Source organism: Salmo salar, chromosome 25 (assembly GCF_965601325.2).
Source record: "Salmo salar chromosome 25, fSalSal1, whole genome shotgun sequence".
Lineage (NCBI taxonomy): Eukaryota > Metazoa > Chordata > Actinopteri > Salmoniformes > Salmonidae > Salmo > Salmo salar.
In genome coordinates, this window is record NC_138315.1 from 27,288,233 (window position 1) to 27,310,195 (window position 21,963).

A 21,963-nucleotide genomic window follows, 5' to 3' on the forward strand; every position below is an offset into this window, starting at 1 on the left:
AAAGTAGCCACCCTTTGCCCTAATGACAGCTTTGCACACTCTTGGCATTCTCTCAACCAATTTCATGAGGAATGCTTTTCCCACATATGCTGAGCACTTGGTGTCAGCTTTTCCTTCACTCTGCAGTCCAACTCATCCCAAACCATCTCAATTGGGTTGAGGTTGAATGATTGTGGAGGCCAGATCATCTGATGCAGCACTCCATCACTCTCCTTCTTGGTCAAATATCCCTTACACAGCCTGGAGGTGTGTTGGGTCAATGTCCTGTTGAAAAACAAATGCTAGTCCCACTAAGAGCAAACCAGATGGGATGGCGTATCGCTGCAGAATGCTGTGGTAGCCATGCTGGTTAATTGTGCATTGAATTCTAAATGTATCACTGAGAGTGTCACCAGCAAAGCACCCCCACACCATCACACCTCCTCCTACATGCTTCACGGTGGGAACCAAACATGCAGAGATCATCCGTTCACCTACTCTGCATCTCACAAAGACACGGCGGTCTGAACCAAAAATCTCAAATCCACCAGTCTAATTCCTTTGCTCATGTTTCTTTGCCCAAGCAAGTCTATTTTTCTTATTGGTGTCCTTTAGTAGTGGTTTCTTTGCAGAAATTCGACCATGGGTTTTGCAACTGCACTTGAAACTTTCAAAGTTCTTGAAATTTTCCAGATTGACTGACCTTCATGTCTTAAAATAATGATGGACTGTCGTTTCGCTTTGCTTATTTGAGCTGTTCTTGCCGTAATATGGACTTGGTATTTTACCAAATAGGTCTATCTTCTGTACACCTCCCCTACCTTGTCACAACACAACTGATTGGCTCAAACACATTAAGAAGGAAAGAAATACCACAAATTAACTTTTAACAAGGAACACCTGTTAATTGAAATGCATTCCAGGTGGCTACCTCATGAAGCTGGTTGAGAGAATGTCAAGAGTGTTTTGCTTAACTGCCTGATCTTTATTGGCCAATATAACTTTCAGGATATCATGTTAGCCAATGTTTGTGTTAGGCATTATACTTGGATTTACCGCTGCTAGTAGTAGCACTCAGGTTAACATGTGGCTAGCTATAGCTGCCGTCGGTCAAAAAAAATAAAAATAAAAATGTATGAAATTGTATGAAATGTATGCATTCACTACTGTAAGTCGCTCTGGATAAGAGCGTCTGCTAAATGACGTAAATGTAATGTAACAGCGTTCTAGCCAGTTTGGTTCATAGACGTTCAATGTCTACTATGATGGTAAAGGTTTATCTTGATTCTGTGCAACAGTACAAGAACTGAGCTGTGCTGAACTGCAAATAAGTAATGTGTTTCAAGGCTGCTAGTGGTTAGCTAGTAGTGGTAAGCCAGGAGTGTAAAAGGGGCTATGCTAAAAGCCTGTGAGCTGTATAAGTAAAAATATTTTCAGCTGATACAGAATAAAGAAATCACCGGATATGATCAGATGATAAGTTGGCTTCATTCAGAGTGCCGGTATGATGTGGGTCTTAACTGTCTTATGTCGACAGTGACTTCACTCCTGCTCACCTAGCGCTCCTCTTTACGTCGCATTTCCCAACACTTTTCTGACATGGGATATTATATTGGGATATTTAGTTGGAAGGATGAAAAACAAATTGACTGTTTAACAGCAACCTAATTCTGCAGTCTAAGAGAGAGAGTGCGAGAGAGTACGAGAGAGTAATAGAGAGAGAGTGACCCTAGTCTTTTTTCCAGTGTTAGGTAAAACCAGGGCTGGACTCGGGAACCAGACTAACCCTAACCCCCCGGATCAAGACAGAAGTGTCTGCTCTGATCCCGACAGACAACCTCAGACCATTAGAAACTTAACCATAACCCAGCCCCTTATGTAACTGTCCAGGAGAGGAACCATATTCATCCCGCCTAGATGCGTGCACTCAGGGGACCAGGACCTAGTTTATGGTAACACTGGCCAAGCTAAACAGAGGTAGCAGGCTAGCTGTAACAGCACTGTGGTTTTGACAGAGAGAAATAGACTGGGTGTGCTCACTCACAGACAACAACCCTTACACAGGCGCCCGACAAACATCTGCACGAAAAGCACAGAGATAAAATTGTTCTGCTATACAGTCAGATGGACATGACTGATTTGTTCACACCTCGTTATGAAATTTAACATGGGGCATGTGGAGTATGGATGGTTTAGATATCAGTGCACATAGCTGGTCATGATATGCAGGGAGGACAGCAAGCAGTACAGCTATATAAGCAACTGTGGAGTAAATGGTAAGCCTATACAAACAATAGCCTACAATCAATTAAGAAAACAGGAAAATATAAAGAAATGTATTCAATGACCATGAATAAAAGCTTGTATGAATCAAGTTATTCTGCTGCAAGAAACTATTCCTGCAGTCTTTGTAATGGTTCATGTGGTTCCTCCGGAGGTTGAGGTACTGTAAGTCTGCATCCCAAATAGCACCAAATTCCATAGGGAAATGGGTTCCATTTGGGACGGAGCCATGTTCTCGTGGGGTTAAAAGGTTTAATCCAGATGGTCAAATCTGTAAGACCCGCCTACGTAAGAACGTCAAGCATTTCCCTCATGGTTATCTTACGATGGGAAAGAATTTGTTCTCTCAGATTAATGACAAGTTTATCCACCCTTTTCAGAAGCCCTGCTGGTTCCAAGACAGACAGACAGACAGACAGACAGTCTGTCTTGTCTGTCTGTCTGTCTGTCTGTCTGTCTGTCTGTCTGTTGACAGACAGAGAGAGAGAGAGAGAGAGAGGGTAGGGTTTTAAGTTTCATTTATTCGCATAAAAGAAAAACAGTGAAAGAAAAAAATAGCACAGATTTTTTTTTTTTAAACTGGTAGAAACTGTGTGCAGATGAGGTTGGAAATCTAAAAGGGCCTATATGAAAATCACACCACAAAACCCAATATACAAATAAGTACCAAAAAAGTTTTTTTCAAATAATTTAAACAGAGCATACTAATGATACATGTATATTATACAGTGGCTTGCGAAAGTATTCACCCCCTTGGCATTTTTTCTATTTTGTTTCCTTACAACCTGGAATTAAAATGGATTTTTGAGGGGTTTGTATCATTTGATTGATCAACATGCCTACCACTTTGAAGATGCAATATATTTTTCTTGTGAAACAAACAAGAAATAAAACAAAAAAATATGAAAACTTGAGCGTGCATAACTATTCACATCCCAAAGTCAATACTTTGTAGAGACACCTTTTGCAGCAATTACAGCTACAAGTCTCTTGGGGTATGTCTCTATAAGCTTGGCACATCTAACCACTGGGATTGTTGCCCATTCTTCAAGGCAAAACTGCTCCAGCTTCTTCAAGTTGGATGGGTTCCGCTGGTGTACAGCAATCTTTAAGTCATACCACAGATTCTCAATTGGATTGAGGTCTGGGCTTTGACTAGGCCATTCCAAGACATTTAAATGTTTCCCCTTAAACCACTCGAGTGTTGTTTTAGCAGTATGCTTAGGGTCATTGTCCTGCTGGAAGGTGAACCTCTGTGCCTCTTGAAGACTGAAACAGGTTTCCCTCAAGAATTCCCCTGTATTTAGCGCCATCCATCATTCCTTCAATTCTGAGAAGTTTCTCAGTCCCTGCCGATGAAAAACATCCCCACAGCATGATACTGCTGTATAGTGTTCTCAGGGTGATGAGAGGTGTTGGGTTTGCACCAGACATAGCGTTTTCCTTGATGGCCAAAAAGCTACATTTTAGTCTCATCTGACCAGAGTACATTCTTCCATACGTTTGGGGAGTCTCCCACATGTGTTTGCTTATTTTTTTCTTTAAGCAATGGCTTTTTTTCTGGCCACTCTTCCGTAAAGCCCAGCTCTGTGGAGTGTACGGCTTAAAGTGGTCCTATGGACAGATACTCCAATGTCTGCTGTGGAGCTTTGCAGCTCCTTCGGGGTTATCTTTGGTCTCATTGTTGCCTCTCTGATTAATGCCCTCCTTGCCTGGTCTGTGAGTTTTGGTGGGCGGCCCTCTCTTGGCAGGTTTGTTGTGGTGCCATATTCTTTCCATTTTTTAATAATGGATTTAATTGTGCTCCATGGGATGTTCATAGTTTGTGATATTTTTTTGTAACCCAACCCTGATCTGTACTTCACAACTTTGTCCCTGACCTGTTTGGAGAGCTCCTTGGTCTTCATGGTGCCTGCTTGCTTGGTGGTGCCCCTTGCTTAGTGGTGTTGCAGCCTCTGGGGCCTTTCAGAACAGGTGTGTATATACTGAGATCATGTGACAGATCATGTGACAGATTACCCACAGGTGGACTTTATTTAACTAATTATGTGACTTCTGAAGGAAATTGGTTGCACCAGATCTTATTTAGGGGCTTCATAGAAAAGGAGGTGAATACATATGCACACACCACTTTTCAGTTTTTAAATGTTTAAAATAAAATTGAAACAAGATAATTTTTTGATTTCACTTCACCAATTTGGACTATTTTGTGTATGTCCATAACATGAAATAAAAATAAAAATCTATTTAAATTACAGGTTGTAATGCAACAAAATAGAAAAAATGCCAAGGGGGATGAATACTTTTGCAAGGCACAGAATACTCAATATACAAGAAAAAAACATGTTTGATTATGTGTGTGTGTACATGTGAATGTGAGAGTTAGGCTACATGGAGGAGACTACTGGGTAGTTTGGTTCACCAGGGTGACCTCTAGTCCATGTTTGAAGTTATTGAAGGATGATGATGATGATGTTTTGGCAATGTGAAGATAGGAATTCCAGAGTATGGAACCTCTGTATCTGATAGGGAATTTACTGTGTGAGGTGCGGCAGTGGTTATCACAGTGTCTTGTATTGTATGCATGGTTTGGGAATTAACCTAGAATAATCAATTGAAGGGTTTAGGTAGGCTGTCTGAGAGGTGTGGTAGACAGTAATAAAGAGATATAGTAAGGGAGAGGGAAGACAGTAATAGAGAGTAAGAGAGAGCGAAACTAAAAGAGAAAGAGAGAGAAACTAATAGTGAAAGAGATCGAGAGAGTGAAATAGAGAAACAAAGAGAGCGAGAGAAACGAGAGAGTGAGAGAGAGAAAGAAAGGAACAAAGAAAGCAACAAACGAATAGAGAAAGAGAGAGAGAGCGAGAAACTAATAAATAGAGAAAGAGAGAATGAGAGAGAAAGAGAGAAAGAGAGTGAGTAGAGAGACAGTAATAGAGAGAGAGAGAGAAAGGGAGTGAGAGACTATTTGCACACAATATTTTGGAAATTTGTGGGTGTAATGTTTACTGTTAATTTTTATTGTTTATTTAACTTTTGTTTATTATCTACTTCACTTGCTTTGGCAATGTTAACATATGTGTTTCCCATGCCAATAAAGCCCTTAACTTGAAAAATGTAATTGAGAGAAAGAGAGAGTAAGAGAAAGAGAGAGAGAGAGAGGCACCTCATGTTCTCTCATTCGAACACTGCAGCAACACCACAAAACGAACCAACACCAACCTCGCTTTTGGCAACTATAATAACAAGGTCAGATTTTAAAACAATACCCGCCAAATTGCTGTACATTACATTACCAATTGAGACTTCTCTCTATCCAAACAATGATAATCTAACTGTGGTACAACAGAACAGACAGGCCCAGACAGGTTGTCTCCCAAACAGCACTTTATTCCCTATAGCCCCATAGGGTTCTTGTCAAAAGTAGTGCACCATATAGGGAATAGGGTGCCATTTGGGACACAACCCCAGTGTCCACGAGCACAACCTTTATATAACATCATGGTGTTAACACACACCAACTTCACCCGACAACTCTACCAACTCCTCTCATTCACCCACACTGACCAAAGGTAAAACAAATACATTTTTAAAAAAGCATGCATGCGTGCTGACTGGAGAATGGTGTCATGACCATAGAGATCCTATAATTCACTTTCTATTTATTTAGTTGGATATGACCCACAACCAGGACACTATTCATTGGAAAGAGCCCCTGATCTTCTGATTGGAGGACCCTTCATAATATCACAGGAAGTGATGACTTGGCGCTTGGTCTCAAGAGCAGCTCTCTCAAATTTGTGTTCCGGCCTTTTCTTTTTTCATTGTCCAAAAATGTGGGTGAGCCCGGTTAACACCCTACCACCCAAACCACGAAACACATTATGGAACTTCCTGTCCGTTCAATCTGGAAAAGAGTTCAAATGAAGATCAGGAGGGACAAGTGAAAGGGGGGGAGAAGAGAGAGGAGAGAGAGTGGCAAATGGTGTTTTGTGATGAAGTGACAACACCTTTGGTTACAGGAATTATACCCTTAAATTCCCCTGCTTAAATAAATGAACACATGCATGATTCACAGACTCTAATGTGAGGACAGACGATAATTATTATATTAGTTATGAAGAAGATGACGACTTTATCATCCAGTGTACACACTACTGAGTCTCCTGTATTTTTTCTACCCGAGAGTCAGACCACGCTACTGCAGCCAGGAATGACTTGTCAGACTACATCATTAAACAGGTACATGAACAGGGGAAGGAGGTTAAGATTACTTCACAAATCAAAACGTGTTCTCTCTTTCAAAGGGTTAGATGTATTCCCATTTGACTCATATAATGAGTTTTCCCACACAGAGCACAGGTCAGTGTCAGGATAACGATGCAGAAATGTTAGAGATTTAGAAGATGTTTCAAATGTATTTATATTTCACTACAAAGTTATGGCACTACTGGGAGTGGCATAGAGCTTCTGGATTCTTCCACGAGGAACTGCTAATCATTCCTTTACCTCTCAGACCTCTACACTGCCTTAGCTGTCTGACATTAAGAGTACAATCACAGTCAGTAAGGCACTATAAAGGCAGGTAGATGAGGTAAAGAAAACTGCAACCATCTGGCTGTTAGTAGTGTAATAAGCAGTAACCGATCCTTTACTACAACATTTCCGTAACATAGACAACCTATCTAAATGAGAAAACGTGTCATTCTTGAAACCTGCTCTATTTGACACTTCAGTTTCAGAATTTCATCTACTTCATCCATGACCAGAAATACATATATATCTTGCTATAAAAGTCAGCATTAACCATTGATACCACCTTGACCCTATGTCGACCAGCCTAGCTGGCCTTCTACTAAAATCACCAGTCTGATAGTCTGATCTAAAGTGTTATCAAACTATAAACACATTTGCCTGGCCGTACATCCCCCAACCAAGGGTGTATCCAAAATAGCACCCTATCCACTATTGAGTGCACAACTTTTGAACATAGCTCTAATGGCCCTGGTCAAAAGTAGTGTACTATTTATGAAATAGGTTGCCATTTCAGACGCAGTCCTATTCTCCTAGACTGGAGGACAGGGTGGCTCCGAGCCAAAGCATGAGATCACCTCAAAACACAGCAGCAACTTATTAGGAAAGACCTGGGCATCAGTTTCACTAGGCCATAACTACAAGATGTGATCCCTATGGCAGCTCTGGGGTGCGTCCCAAATGTCACCCTATTCCCATAGGTCTCTGGTCAAAAGTACTGCACTATGCAGGGAATAGGTAGCCATTTAGGATCCAGATCTGGGCTCTGGGTTCTGACTGAGAAAGAGAGGATCATTAGGGATGAGAGGTTTGGACTGGAAAGGAGAGACATGGTGTGCAAAAGTCTGGGGTAAGGTTTAAGGTTTCAGCTTCCTGAACTAAACCAACCCCCATCACCACCAGCATCACCATTTACGTAGTGTTCTTTGTGGTTTGTTGAGAGAAAGAAAGGAGAAACACCCAGCTCCTACTGGAACAAATGGCAAATGGCACCCTATTCTCTTATACAGGAGTTTTCAAACGTTTTGGGTCCAGCGACACCTTTTGTGATTGCAAATATATCAGGGACCCCCTCGTAATCAGAACACAAATAAAAATAGCCTACAAGGAGTTTTACTATGATGTCTGCCGATACCATTTACAAAGCCAGCCTCTTGGCATCGGAGTGAATTTTGTCATGGGGCAGAGAGATTTAAAGCAAATTTCGGAAATTTTACACATTTTGCCATGAGGCAGAGCAAACTTTTCAGTTCTAAAGCTTAAATTACACTGCATTTATGTAAAAGAATATATTTTTTGAAAAATGTATAATTGGTGGAGTACTGTTCATATCAATATCCCTGTGAGCCCCACAGGCCCACGTTGCCCAGGGTTAAGAACATAAATTGTACATGAATATTATTACATTGTATTACACACTTTAATCTGTTAGTAATATTCATTAAAAAAGAAGTGCAAAAAAATGAGTAACAATAATAAATCGGACCGTAGACCTCCTGCAGTAACTCTGCGGACCCCACTTTGATAGCCCCTGCCACAATCAGTGCACTACACAGGGAGTAGGGTTCCATTTGAAACACAGACTGTTCTCTTCCCTTTGACTGGACAGGAAGTGGATAATCAGTGAGAATGGGAAGAGCAGGGATCAACTTCCGGTTGAAGGACGGGGAAAGAAAGAAATTCTGGCTAAACCACGCCCATCATATCCTCATCATGAAAAACATTCTGGGTAAACATTACACAAGACTGCTGCCTGAGTCAATCAAACTTGCCTCATCACTGTTTACTGTATGCATTACATCTTTCACATCAATGCAGAAACAGAGTGCTCCTTTTTCTTTATTTTCTTGAATAGTCACCAGTTGAAGTGTCCTGGGGTAAGTCCCTCAGTCAAGCACATGATTCATTTTTTCTACTGTATGCATTATCTTTGTTCATTAGCTACTACACACACACACACACACACACACACACACACACACACACACACACACACACACACACACACACACACACACACACACACACAGTCTTGAAATGTCAAACTGTGATGGGGAGCCTATAAGGTTCTCTACAGCCAAAAACATTTCTGATTTTATTTGACCAAGGGGAAGAACTAGTTATGTTTATAGGCTACTACTACTGCATAAGAGTATGGCGAGTATGAAGTAAGAGGTGCAGTACATTTGCAACTAAGCTAAAGGGCTGAGAGATGGCTAATGATGAACTCTGAAGTCTACAGTAAATGCAGTGCAGAGAAAGCTTGTGGTTATCCTCCAGGCTATATTATGCCACAGTGACACCTACTGGACAAAATTGTTAATTGAACCTGTGATTTAAGCCGGTGGTACTCAAACCTCTCCTCAGAGACCCAATGTATTTGAACTATTCCAGAACTAGCACAACTGATTTAACTAGTTAACAAATGATCAAGCCCATGACTAGGTGAATCAGGTGAGCTAGTTCAGGGCTACAACAAAATTGTGAAACGTCTGGGGGTCCCCCAAGAAGAGGTTTGAGAACCACTGATCTAGGCTAAAAAATAACAACTCCTCACACCACCACTATGCCACTCTTGGCACTAAAGTCCCTTCTGTCAGTTCACTTTACACTACAGTCCAGGAGATTTGTCAAGCAGAATACATCAGCAGGCCTACTGTAGGCTATGCCATGAACACACCTGGGTCGAGGTGGGAAAACGTCCCGATAACGAAGTCCAGCGTTGAGACAGCCAGCACGGCCAGTAGTATCAGCTGGAGACGGACGATCCATTTCACCCCGGCGAGGTTAATACCCAGAAGGCCGAGCAGGACAGCCACAGACATCCCTCTAACGGCCCATTCACTCTGCAGGCTCAGGAGCTCGGCGATAGACTCTGAGAACCCTGTGATGTACATGGCTCCAGCCACACACTGTTGAAATCAAAACACGCAGAAGACATACATGAGATCTTGTATGTAAACATATATTGATTCTTCTTTTATTTATTTAGCTATATAATTTTTGTTTAAAAAGGTGTGTTGACTGAAGGTAAGTTGTCCTTTACCATATGCAAAGGGTTGCAGGAGGATGAAGGGGGAATGAAAACATGTACACACACGGTGTTTCTCACCTGGCCGAAAACATACAGGAGCCCCACGGTCCCACCTACTCTTCCTCCCAGGACAGTAGAGATCATGGAGTATACTCCACCACTACCGACCCCACAGCGCTCGCAGACGCCGATGCCTGACATCACTGTTACCAGGGCAACGATAACCACCACGGATACCAGGAGCATACCTAGCAATACACCTAGGTTCCCCTTACATCATCAAGAGAAAAAAACAAAAATAAAGTCATACAATATATGGAACAGGTCCTTGTATGTCTAGATCAGCCCAGCACTTGATTCAACAAATCAATGAATCACAATGCCCTTGACGAGTTGAATCAGGTGTTTTAGTGCTGGGCTATAGAACCAACATGTGCACACCGTAGGGCAGAGCTACTCAAGTACTATTTCAGAAGGTCCAGTGACACAAATTCCCTAGGTGGCAAAGGGCCGTGTGGATATTGTCATTTATCGGCATAGTAACAAACCCTCACCTCTCAACCCATGCAACCCCAAACTGTTCACACCCCTCTTGATGGAGGAGAGAAAGTTTTCCCGTTTGAATGCTCATTCCCTACAATTCTACACATTTTCCCATGGGGCAGATAGAAATTTGGCAGTTTTAAGCAAATGTCCTGCTATTCTACAAAATTTGCCATGTCTTGTGTGAACATATGATACCAGGGGTTGAAGCCCGACAGTTCTATTACACACTTTGGGGGTGGGGGGGGGGGGGTCAGGACCAGTGGTCTATATTGACCCTGCTCTGGGTTTGGATCCAGCCTGTGGTCCGCCTGTTCAGTATGCAGACCCCTAGGTGAGCAAACTCTTGCCTACATCTACCTGCCCTGGGACTACAGTTGAAAACTTGCTAGCTGGCCAAATCTGGTAAATTGACATAAATGTTGATTGGTGTGCATTGTCCCTGTCAAATAAATGTATTGAATGAAATTAAATGAAATTCCAACTCACCACCAGCCACCCAGTGCGGAGGAACAACACCACACCAAAGATGTTGATCATACAGGTAGTAAAGACTCCGTCCCACGTCCCAAACAGGACAGGCTCCCACACAAACAGCTTCACCCTCCACCATGGCTGAGAGAGATGGCGTGAACCCTGCAGTTTAGAATAGACAACATTTTTACCAGACCGGCGCAACTTTTATAGTCTGGTCCAGTGGAGATTTTAGCATGTAAATCTTGGTGGGGCAAAAAAAAAGAAAATATTGCTTTTAACGCATGCCAACAAAGCCACTACACAACACTAAACAAGCAATGAATTGCACTATAACAGTGACAAACGGTGCCCACAAACAGTTTGGGCCCACATAAAGCTGTCCCAATAGCAGAGCTTTCTTTTCAGCACCATGGAGTGAATCCTTACCAATGCTACACCTGGCTAACAGCAGAGCCTTGTCTGGCAGCGAAACAGTTCATTCAGCCTCATTTACTGACTTAAAAAAAACATGGCTGACTTGCTTAAACAAATGTGTTTTCTACTGACAATTGAGATGTACAAACTATGGCATAATGGGACGACGAGCAGATAAGAGGCAATCCGTACTTCGATTAAGACATTAATGAGCAAGCTAGGACGAACGTAGTCAATATAACTATTTATTCAGCACTTTTTAAATGTACTGTGACAGAATTCATAACATGGGCTGTTCTTACAGTATTCTCCCTGTACACCAAGTCAGAACCGTAGGATAAATAAAGGCGGCATATAAGCAGACAATGAAAGCTCTTACAATATTCGATTGTTACATTTCTCTAAAACAGGCTATAGGCTACATGTGCACCACCAAGTCAAAACAGTAGGCAAAATGATGAGGGGGAATGGGAACTAATTATTAGGGTGAGGCACATGGGCTATTAACAGCTTACTACACAACTTACACTTAGTATTACTTCCTTAGCTACGGTATACATATCTCCCTGGCATATTGCATCATTAATGCAGCAGCATACAATACATGTTTGGACTCCCTGTTGTGCTGTGCTCACTTGAACAGGAAGGTGGCGCGACGGTCCTTGTGGGCAAATTTTGTCATCAAACTGACATCAAAAAGTCTAGCATTCTCTGGATTTTTTTTGCCCTTTCAAGACAACTGGGAACTCGTAAAAAAAAACAAGATTGAATCATGACGTCAGTGATCTTCAGGTCGGAGCTCTAGAAATAGGCCCAACTTGGATTTCTGAGTTGGATGGCCATTCAAAACGTATTTTCCCAGTCGGAGCTTGTTTTTTACGACTTCCCAGTTGTATTGAACTCACTGAAGTCTGGGATTTCCCAGTTCAGAGTTTCCAGTTGTTTTGAACGCGGCAGAAGTCATACAGGATTGACAGCATGGCCAATGCATTCAACCTTTTCTGGCCCATGGTGTTGAATGCATTTCCAAGAAGGTGTAGCCCCTGAGGCGCGACGTCCCCTGAAGGCCCATTCTGCTAACCGCGGCCTGCTAGCTATCTATAGCATATTGGACTGTTAGCTGATCCACCGGCCAGTTTCGAGGACCACTATACCCATATTGCCAATTGGACTTGGACCCCTCTGCTACGTGGAACCCTACTAAACCCTACTATCAACGTCACCGCACGAGGAGGCAAAAACAGACTTGTCCCCCATCGTGACGTCCCTCTAAGGCCCTTATGCTAGCTTGCTAGCCCCGGCCTGCTAACTGATAGCACCGGCCTGCTAACTGTCTGAATTACCGTGTCCCCAGCCAGTCCAACCACTCACTGGACCCATACGATCACTTGGCTATGCATGCCTCTCCCTAATATCAATATGCCTTGTCCATTACTGTCCTGGTGATTACTGTCTTATTTCACTGTAGAGCCTATAGCCCTGCTCAATATGCCTTAACCAACCATGTTGTTCCACCTCCCAAAAGTGAGATGACATCACCTGGTTTAAACGTCTCTAGAGACTATATCTCTCTCTTCATCACTCAATGCCTAGGTTTACCTCCAATGTACTCTCTTCCTACCATACCTTTGTCTGTACATTATGCCTTGAATCTATGCTATCGTGCCCAGAAACCTGCTCTCTTTACTCTCTGTTCCGAACGTGCTAGACGGCCAGTTCTTATAGCCTTTAGCCGTACCCTTATACTACTTCTCCTCTGTTCTTCTGGTGATGTAGAGGTTAATCCAGGACCTGCAGTGCCTAGCTCCACTCCTACTCCCCAGGTGCTCTCATTTGTTGACTTCTGTAACTGTAAAAGCCTTGGTTTCATGCATGTTAACATTAGAAGCCTACTCCCTAAGTTTGCTTTACTCACTGCTTTAGCACATTCTACCAACCCGGATGTCTTAGCCGTGTCTGAATCCTGGCTTAGGAAGACCACCAAAACACCTGAAATTTCCATCCCTAACTATAACATTTTCTGCCAAGATAGAACTGCCAAAGGGGGCAGTGTTGCAATCTACTGCAGAGATAGAACTCTGCAGGCTATCTTACTATCCAGGTCTGTACCAAAACAATTCGAACTTCTACTTCTAAAAATTCACCTTTTCAGAAACAAGTCTCTCACCGTTGCCGCTTGCTATAGACCACCTTCTGCCCCCAGCTGTGCCCTGGACACCATATGTGAATTGATTGCCCCCCATCTATCTTCTGAGCTCGTGCTGCTAGGTGACCTAAACTGGGACATGCTTAACACCCCGGCCATCCAACAATCTAAGCTTGATGCCCTCAATCTCACACAAATTATCAATGAACCTACCAGGTACAACCCCAAATCCATAAACACGGGCACCCTCATAGATATCATCCTAACTAACTCGCCCGCCAAATAAACCTCTGCTGTTTTCAACCAAGATCTCAGCAATCACTGCCTCATTGCCTGCATCCGTAAAGGGTCTGCGGTCAAACGACCACCCCTCATCACTGTCAAACGCTACCTAAAACACTTCTGCGAACAGGCCTTTCTAATTGACCTGGCCGGGGTATCCTGGAATGACATTGACCTCATCCCGTCAGTAGAGGATGTCTAGTTATTCTTTAAAAGTGCCTTCCTCACCATCTTAAATAAGCATGCCCCATTCAATTTTTTTTTAAACTAGGAATAGCCCTTGGTTCTCTCCAGACCTGTCTGCCCTTGACCAGCACAAAAACATCCTGTGGCGTTCTGCATTAGCGTCGAATAGCCCCGTGATATGCCACTTTTTAGGGAAGTTAGGAACCAATATACACAGGCAGTTAGGAAAGCTAAGGCTAGCTTTTTCAAACAGAAATTTGCATCCTGTAGTACAAACTCTAAAAAGTTCTGGGACACTGTAAAGTCCATGGAGAATAAGAGCACATACTCCCAGCTGCCCACTGCACTGAGGCTAGGCAACACTGTCACTATCGATAAATCCAAAATAATTGAGAATTTCAATAAGCATTTTTCTTCGGCTGACCATGCTTTCCACCTGGCTACCCCTACCCCGGTCAACAGCCCTGCGCTCCCCACAGCAACTCGCCCAAACCCACTTGTCCTTCACCCAAATCCAGATAGCTGATGTTCTGAAAGAGCGGCAAAATCTGGACCCCTACAAATCAGCTGGGCTAGACAATCTGGACCCTCTCTTTCTACAATTATCTGCTGAAATTATTGCAACCCTTATTACTAGCCTGTTCAACCTCTCTTTCGTCTCGTCTGAGATTCCCATAGATTGGAAAGCTGCCGCGGTCATCCCCCTCTTCAAAGGGGGAGACACTCTAGACCCAAACTGCTACAGACTTATATCTATTCTACCCTGCCTTTCTAAGGTCTTTGAAAGCCAAGTTAACAAACAAATTACCGACCATTTCGAATCTCACCGTACCGTCTCCACTATGCAATCTGGTTTCAGAGCTGGTCATAGGTGCACCTCAGCCACGCTCAAGGTCCTAAACGATATCATAACCGCCATCGATAAGAGACATTACTGTGCAGCCGTATTCATCGACCTGGCTAAGGCTTTTGACTCTGTCAATCACAACATTCTTATTGGCAGACTCAACAGCCTTGGTTTCTCAAATGATTGCCTCACTTGGTTCACCAACTACTTCTCTGATAGAGTTCAGTATGTCAAATCGGAGGGCCTGTTGTCCGGACCTCTGGCAGTCTCTATGGGGGTGCCACAGGGTTCAATTCTCGGGCCGACTCTCTTCTCTGTATACGTCAATGATGTCGCTCTCGCTGCTGGTGATTCTTTGATCCACCTCTACGCAGACAACACCATTCTGTATACCTCTGGCCCTTCGTTGGACACTGTGTTAACTAACCTCTAGATGAGCTTCAATGCCATACAACTCTCCTTCCATGGCCTCCAACTGCTCTTAAATGCAAGTAAAACTAAATGCATGCTCTTCAACCGATCGCTGCCCGCACCTGCCCGCCCGTCCAGCATCACTACTCTGGACGGTTCTGACTTAGAATATGTGGATAACTACAAATACCTAGGTGTCTGGTTAGACTGTAAACTCTCCTTCCAGAGTCACATTAAACATCTCCAATCCAAAATTAAATCTAGAATCGGCTTCCTATTTTAGTTTGTCTCCCGGGTGTGGCGAGCTTTCTGTGACCGACTGGGGGTCGCCCTCAGCCTCTCCTCCGGGTACCATCCCCAGACCAACGGGCAGACAGAACGCCTGAATCAAGAAATAGGGAAGTACCTCTGCCAACAATGTTCTGCCTCTGCATAAGGCTGGAGTCGGTATTTGGCCTGGGCCGAATACACTCAGAACTCACTCATGCATTCATCCCTCCGCCTTACTCCGTTTCAGTGTGTACTTGGTTACCAACCCCCCATGTTTCCCTGGGAGGCGGAGCCTGATACTGTCCCAGCTGTCGATGACTGGTTTCGGCATAGTGAGCGGGAATGGGAGACCGCTCACGGCATCTGCAGGAAGCCTCTAATACCCAGAAACGCTTTGCCGACAGACGCCGCCGACCTATGCCACTCTTTCACCCCGGACAGCATCTGTGGCTCTCTACCAGAGACATCCGGCTCCGCCTCCACTGCAAAAAGTTCTGTCCTTGCTTCATTGGTGCCTTCAAGATAACCCATCGCATCAACCCTGTCACGTACCACCTCCAGTTACTTCTGCGAAGGCATAAAAAAACACCTGCTGCACTCTGCACGTGAATCTACACCTTTTTCCTCCCTGAGTATTCATTACAGGCCAACTACATATCTCAACTTTCCCAATATTAAGCACCTTGCTTATATTTCCAACAGGAGTATAGCCTATCTGGCTGGCATGAAAATAAACCACGGGGAAAAGCGTCCTCCATGTATTTTGTTCCCGCTGCCCCTGTTTTGATACAGGTGCATGATAATGGTCCATTCTAAATCAAAACAAATGTCGCACATATATTATTTCGTTTACGTAGACAAAATTAAATCAAGAATAGTCTGATGGGTGACAATATTAGCCTATCACTTGTGAATGATATATTATCACTTTTGAACGATGCCCAGCTAAACAATGCCTTTTTGCGACTTGTTCGAATCATTGTCGCACACCTCATGTAGCCTAGCCCATAGGCCTATATGTTTTAATAAGGTTTGTATCATAACTAAAGTGGTGAAATAACTACTTACAATTAAGCACATTAATGTGCTTTACAAGGGGTGTAAAGCCTAACTGGCAAATATAAGCAGCACGTGAGTTTCAAGTTTGGGAAAGATAATTTTCACCATTAAAATGCACCTTTATAATAAAAGCATAACTGCATTTGTGGTCATTTTTGATAATGGTGTTTTCTGCTAATTGAACATTCACGCTTATAGCCTACTACCATGGGCACATTGCTGCACTTATAATGTGAAGAAATAGCCTAATTGTTTATCCACATTTTAAGCTAAATGTTCTGCTCTGTTGCGTCAGCCAAATTGAATAAAAAAGGTTTTTTGATGCTAGTAGTTGTATTCATTTGCGATCTACCGCATGCCACAACTGTCCCAGACTATGTTTGTAATATTTATTTCTCGCACAGAATAGGTCAACTTTTGTACTATGGGGGATAGTAGATTGACATAGGATAGAGCTTTTGCTGTTAGTTAGGCCTACTCATCTTGTTGGCTGACAAAAAGTAAATGTGGACAGTTCTTCCAATATCTTCAATATGCACCTTGTAATTGGATAAGGACGCACACAGTTGCATCCCGATGTGTCCGTCTTAACTTGTAGCCTGTGAGAAAGACCCGATCATGTGACGGAGAGCGGTGTGATAGGGAGATGCTTCGGATTGCGTAGCACACTCAGGGAGAAGTCACAACGCAGCACTCCGATTGCAAAAGGCATGGATTTGTTAGGGTGCATTACTGCCACAAAGGGGATGCCATCGTGAAATTCTAGGAATTATCAAGTGCTTGTCAAATTGTGAATGAGAGACTATTAGAGTGTGTACAGCCTGCGCAAATCATGCCTTTCAAGCAACTTTATTCAAATCATCATTAGAGTTGCATCATGCAGCCTTACAATGTATTAAAAATCAAAACATATAGCCCAACAATTGTAGAACAACTAAAGTTAAATTAATAAATGAAGCATAAAGGAGTACCTATTTCTTTGTAAACCGCTCAACACAGAATAGCCGCATTCCCTCAAATCGTTTGGAGAAAATATTGATTTTATTCAGCTTTATTCAATTGTATTCTCCATCAAACAGGCAAAGCGTCAATACAGGACTAAGATTGAATCGTACTTCACCGGCTCCAACGCTCATCGGATGTGGCAGGGCTTGCAAACTATTACAGACTACAAAGGGAAGCACAGCCACGAGCTGCCCAGTGATACGAAGCCACCAAACGAGCTAAATTACTTCTATGCTCGCTTCGAGGTGAGGAACACTGAAACATGCATGAGAGCACCAGCTGTTCTGGAAAACTGTGTGATCACGCTCTCCGTAGCCGATGTGAGTAAGACCTTTAACCCTTTCATGCGTGAGTTCCAAATATCTCTAACGGTCGCCCCAGCGTGAGTTTTTTTATGCACGTGATGTTCGAACGTTCTCTCCATTCCAGGATGTGATTGTTACATAAACAACAACACTGAATGGCTCAGAGTGGGAGTGAGAGGTTACCGTGATTGACTGCCTAAACGCGCAATTTGTATCAATAAATCACTATCAGAAAATGTTTTGTGTGGTATTATTGATATATTTACTATTTTATTTACGTTTTTCAATTACCCGTGATAAATCATGCATTCCGATTTTTGCATAAATTGTAAAGGGCGCATAGTCTGTGTGTAAAATAATGTTTTGAAGGTTGTACTGATTATGATGAGCTAAGCTAATTCCAGCTTTGTGTATGGAGCCATGTTTGTTGACATACAATGCATTCTGGGTTTCACTTGATCGTCTGTCGGACAAAAGATGCTATAACAAAATGAGGTGAGTAAGGGTTCACTCATTTTTTGAGAACTTCAGGAAGTGAATGTGGGATGTGAATGATGGTAGACCACACCCCTTCAACAACTCATCTTGTCTTCTCTTATTATCTTCGGTTTCTGTGAGGTAAAAAAGCATGGCTGCACGCTGAAACTAATCGTCTGATTACTTTCGATTTCTAGAAAGTGTTTTACTCAATTATTTTGATCAACGGTGAGCTCACCCGTGATGTTATTAATTGTACATAGTAATTGCTATTAGCTAATTCATAGTGTAGTTTATGTCAGCCGAGAGTTAGAAAATATGACCGCTTGTGTTGCGTCAATCTTTCCTCAGCGCTAGGACAAATGTAGCCTACATTTTTCCGGTTAGGATGATTGTGTTATGCTATAGATACTTCTGTGAATATCTGAACATTGCATCCAAAAATAAACTGCTCACATTCTGGACATAACTTTGTAAGGACTGTGTTTGTGTAAATAGTTTCTGAAAAAAGTGTGGCCAGCTCAAATGTTGATTGTTGCGTCATTCGAAACTGGCCGTTCTAAATGAGCGTTCTAAATGAGTGTTCTAATCACACGGGGTGTGATCGTACGCTTCAGGGACCACTGTAGAACGATCACACCCCGTGTGATGGTACGTGTGAAAGGGTTAAACAGGTCAACATTCACAAGGCCGCACGGACAGACGGATTACCAGGACGTGTACTCCGAGCATGCGCTGACCAACTGGCAATTGACATCACTGACATTTTCAACCTCTCATAGGCTGGATCTGTAATACCAACATGTTTAAAGCAGACCACCATAGTCCCTGTGCCCAAGAAAACTAAGGTAACCTGCCTAAATGACTACCGCCCCGTAGCACTCACGTCTGTAGCCATGAAGTGCTTTGAAAGGCTGATAATGGCTCACATCAACACCATTATCCAAGAAACACTAGACCCACTCCAATTTGCATACCGCCCCAACAGATCTACAGATGATGCAATCTCTATTGCACTCAACACCGCTCTTTCCCACCTGGACAAAAGGAACACCTATGTGAGAATGCTATTCATTGACTACAGCTCAGCGTTCAACACCATAGTGCCCTCAAAGCTCATCAATAAGTTAACGACCCTGGGACTAAACACCTCCCTCTGCAACTGGATCCTGGACTTACTGATGGGCCGCCCCCAGGTGGTAGGGGTAGGTAACAACACATCCGCCACGCTGATCCTAAACACAGGGGCCCCTCGGGGGTACGTGCTCAGTCCCCTTCTGTTCACTCATGACAGCACAGCCAGGCACGACTCCAACACCATCATCAAGTTTGCCGATGACACAACAGTGGTAGGCCTGATCACCTGATCACATGATTGTGGACTACAGGAAAAGGACGACCAAGCACGCCCCCATTCTCATCGACGGGGTTGTAGTGGAACAGGTTGAGAGCTTCAAGTTCCTTGGTGTCACCAACAAACTATCATGGTTCAAACACACTAAGACAGTCGTGAAGAGGGCATGAGAAAGCCTATTCCCCCTCAGGAGACTGAAAAAATTTGGCATGGGTCCTCAGATCCTGAAAAGGTTCTACAGCTGCACGATCGAGAGCATCCTGACTGGTTGCATCACTGCCTGTTATGGCAACTGCTTCGCCTCCGACCGCAAGGTACTACAGAGGATAGTGCGTACGGCCCAGTACATCACTGGTGCCAAGCTTCCTGCCATCCTCTATATCAGGCGGTGTCAGAGGAAGGCCCTAAAAATTGTCAAAGACTGCAGCCACCCTATGCCAACTGGTGCCCCTGCACATTGACTCTGTACCGGTACCCCCTGTATATAGCCTCACTTGTTATTTTACTGCTGCTGTTTAATTATTTGTTACTTTTATTTTCTATTTTTTACTTAACAATAATTTCTTCTTAACTTCTTAAAGCATTGTTGGTTAAGGGCTTGTAACTAAGCATTTCACTAAGGTCTACACCTGTTGTATTTGGCGCATGTGACAAATAAAATTTTATTTGAACATAATATAAAATAATGCAACTGAACTATAAGCAAATCTTGTCTGCTAAATTAACTAGCGTAGCCCACAGCCATTTGGCACAGCCACATCAAGACCTTACATAAGGACAACTCAGAGTATGCTATTCTTTTCTTCTGAAATAGACTATATTTTCTTCATATAATGCTTCTTTAGACCTGTCTAAAATAAAAAATGGATTTATTGTGAAGGTGTAGGCTATATTACATGGATTTATTAGACTTTTTAAAATAGCTGGTAGGCTATGTGTGGAAGCCAGGAGATGCTAAATATGTTTATGTTGATTAACAGTCAATTACCGTGAGACCGACAGTTATGTGCTTGACAATCATCAGCTGACGAAATTGTGTGACCGCCACAGCCCTAAAGGTTCCGCCACTGATACCTTCCAAACCACTCATTGTTGAATTTGCGATTTCCAACTTGTTGTGTAATGTTTATGCTCAATGGCCAATGAGCACCGATACAGTGCCAGTAGGATTTGCCAGTAGATTGTCAACGTGATTCATGTGGATGACTGCTTGTCGAGCTTGCTAGCTAAGATTTTGAAAGTAGGATGTTGACATGATCAGTCCAATCACAGCTACGGTAGACAACGTGATTTGACGTCATTTTATCTGTGGCCAATGACCTTGAGCCTTCTTGGATAGGCTCTCTCCGTAGATTTTGTGGTGACGGAGTGTCCCCATGAGTGACAGAACACTGAGCTAATTACGGTGCAACTAGAGAACATTACCAACCCCTACGCTCCGTATTATCCGCTGGCTGCCCCACCATCACAGACAGCACTGAGCCTGGCCTGCTGAGGAGTGACGGACTCCATCCTAGCTGGAGGGGTGCTCTCATCTTATCTATGAACATAGACAGGGCTCTAACTCCTCTAGCTCCACAATGAGATAGCCAGCCTGCCAGCTTAGTGGAGTCTGCCACTAGCACAGTCAGTGTAGTCAGCTCAGCTATCCCCATTGAGACAGTGTCTGTGCCTCGATCTAAACTCAGCAAAAAAAAGGAACGTCCTCTCACTGTCAAATGCGTCTATTTTCAGTAAACTTAACATGTGTAAATATTTGTATTAACATAACAAGATTCAACAACTGAGACAAAGTGAACAAGTTCCACAGACATGTGACTAACAGAAATTGAATAATGTGTCCCTGAACAAAAAGTAACAGTCAGTATCTGGTGTGGCCAACAGCTGCATTAAGAACTGCAGTGCATCTCCTCCTCATGGACTGCACCAGATTTGCCAGTTCACGCTGTGAGATGTTACCCCACTCTTCCACTAAAGCACCTGCAAGTTCCCGGACATTTCTGGGGGGAATGGCCCTAGCCCTCACCCTCCGATACAACAGGTCCCAGACGTGCTCAATGGAATTGAGATCCGGGCTCTTCGCTGGCCATGGCAAAACACGGACATTCCTGTCTTGCAGGAAATCACGCACAGAACGAGCAGTATGGCTGGTGGCATTGTCATGCTGGAGGGTCATGTCAGGATGAGCCTGCGGGAAGGGTACCACATGAGGGAGGAGGATGTCTTCCCTGTAATGCACAGCGTTGAGATTGCCTGCAATGACAACCAGCTCAGTCCGATGATACTGTGACACACCGCCCCAGACCATGACGGACCCTCCACCTCCAAATCAATCCCGCACCAGAGTACAGGCCTTGG

At 43.4% G+C, this 21,963-nt stretch overlaps 1 protein-coding gene across 2 annotated transcripts in view; it reads right to left on the reverse strand.

Annotated features, from left to right (window-relative positions):
• The window catches only part of slc12a8 (solute carrier family 12 member 8), a 35,098-nt gene that overhangs the window by 7,526 nt on the left and 5,609 nt on the right, over window positions 1-21,963 (reverse strand). Inside the window, exons 3-5 of one of the 2 annotated variants that reach the window (XM_014173763.2) lie at window positions 10,862-11,008; window positions 9,908-10,099; window positions 9,476-9,707 (exon numbers count right to left, since the gene is read on the reverse strand). In XM_014173763.2, the coding sequence (XP_014029238.1) occupies window positions 9,476-9,707; window positions 9,908-10,099; window positions 10,862-11,008 (571 nt within the window). The remainder of the gene's footprint in view (window positions 1-9,475; window positions 9,708-9,907; window positions 10,100-10,861; window positions 11,009-21,963) is intronic. The other variant, XM_045707566.1, reaches the window with a different exon arrangement.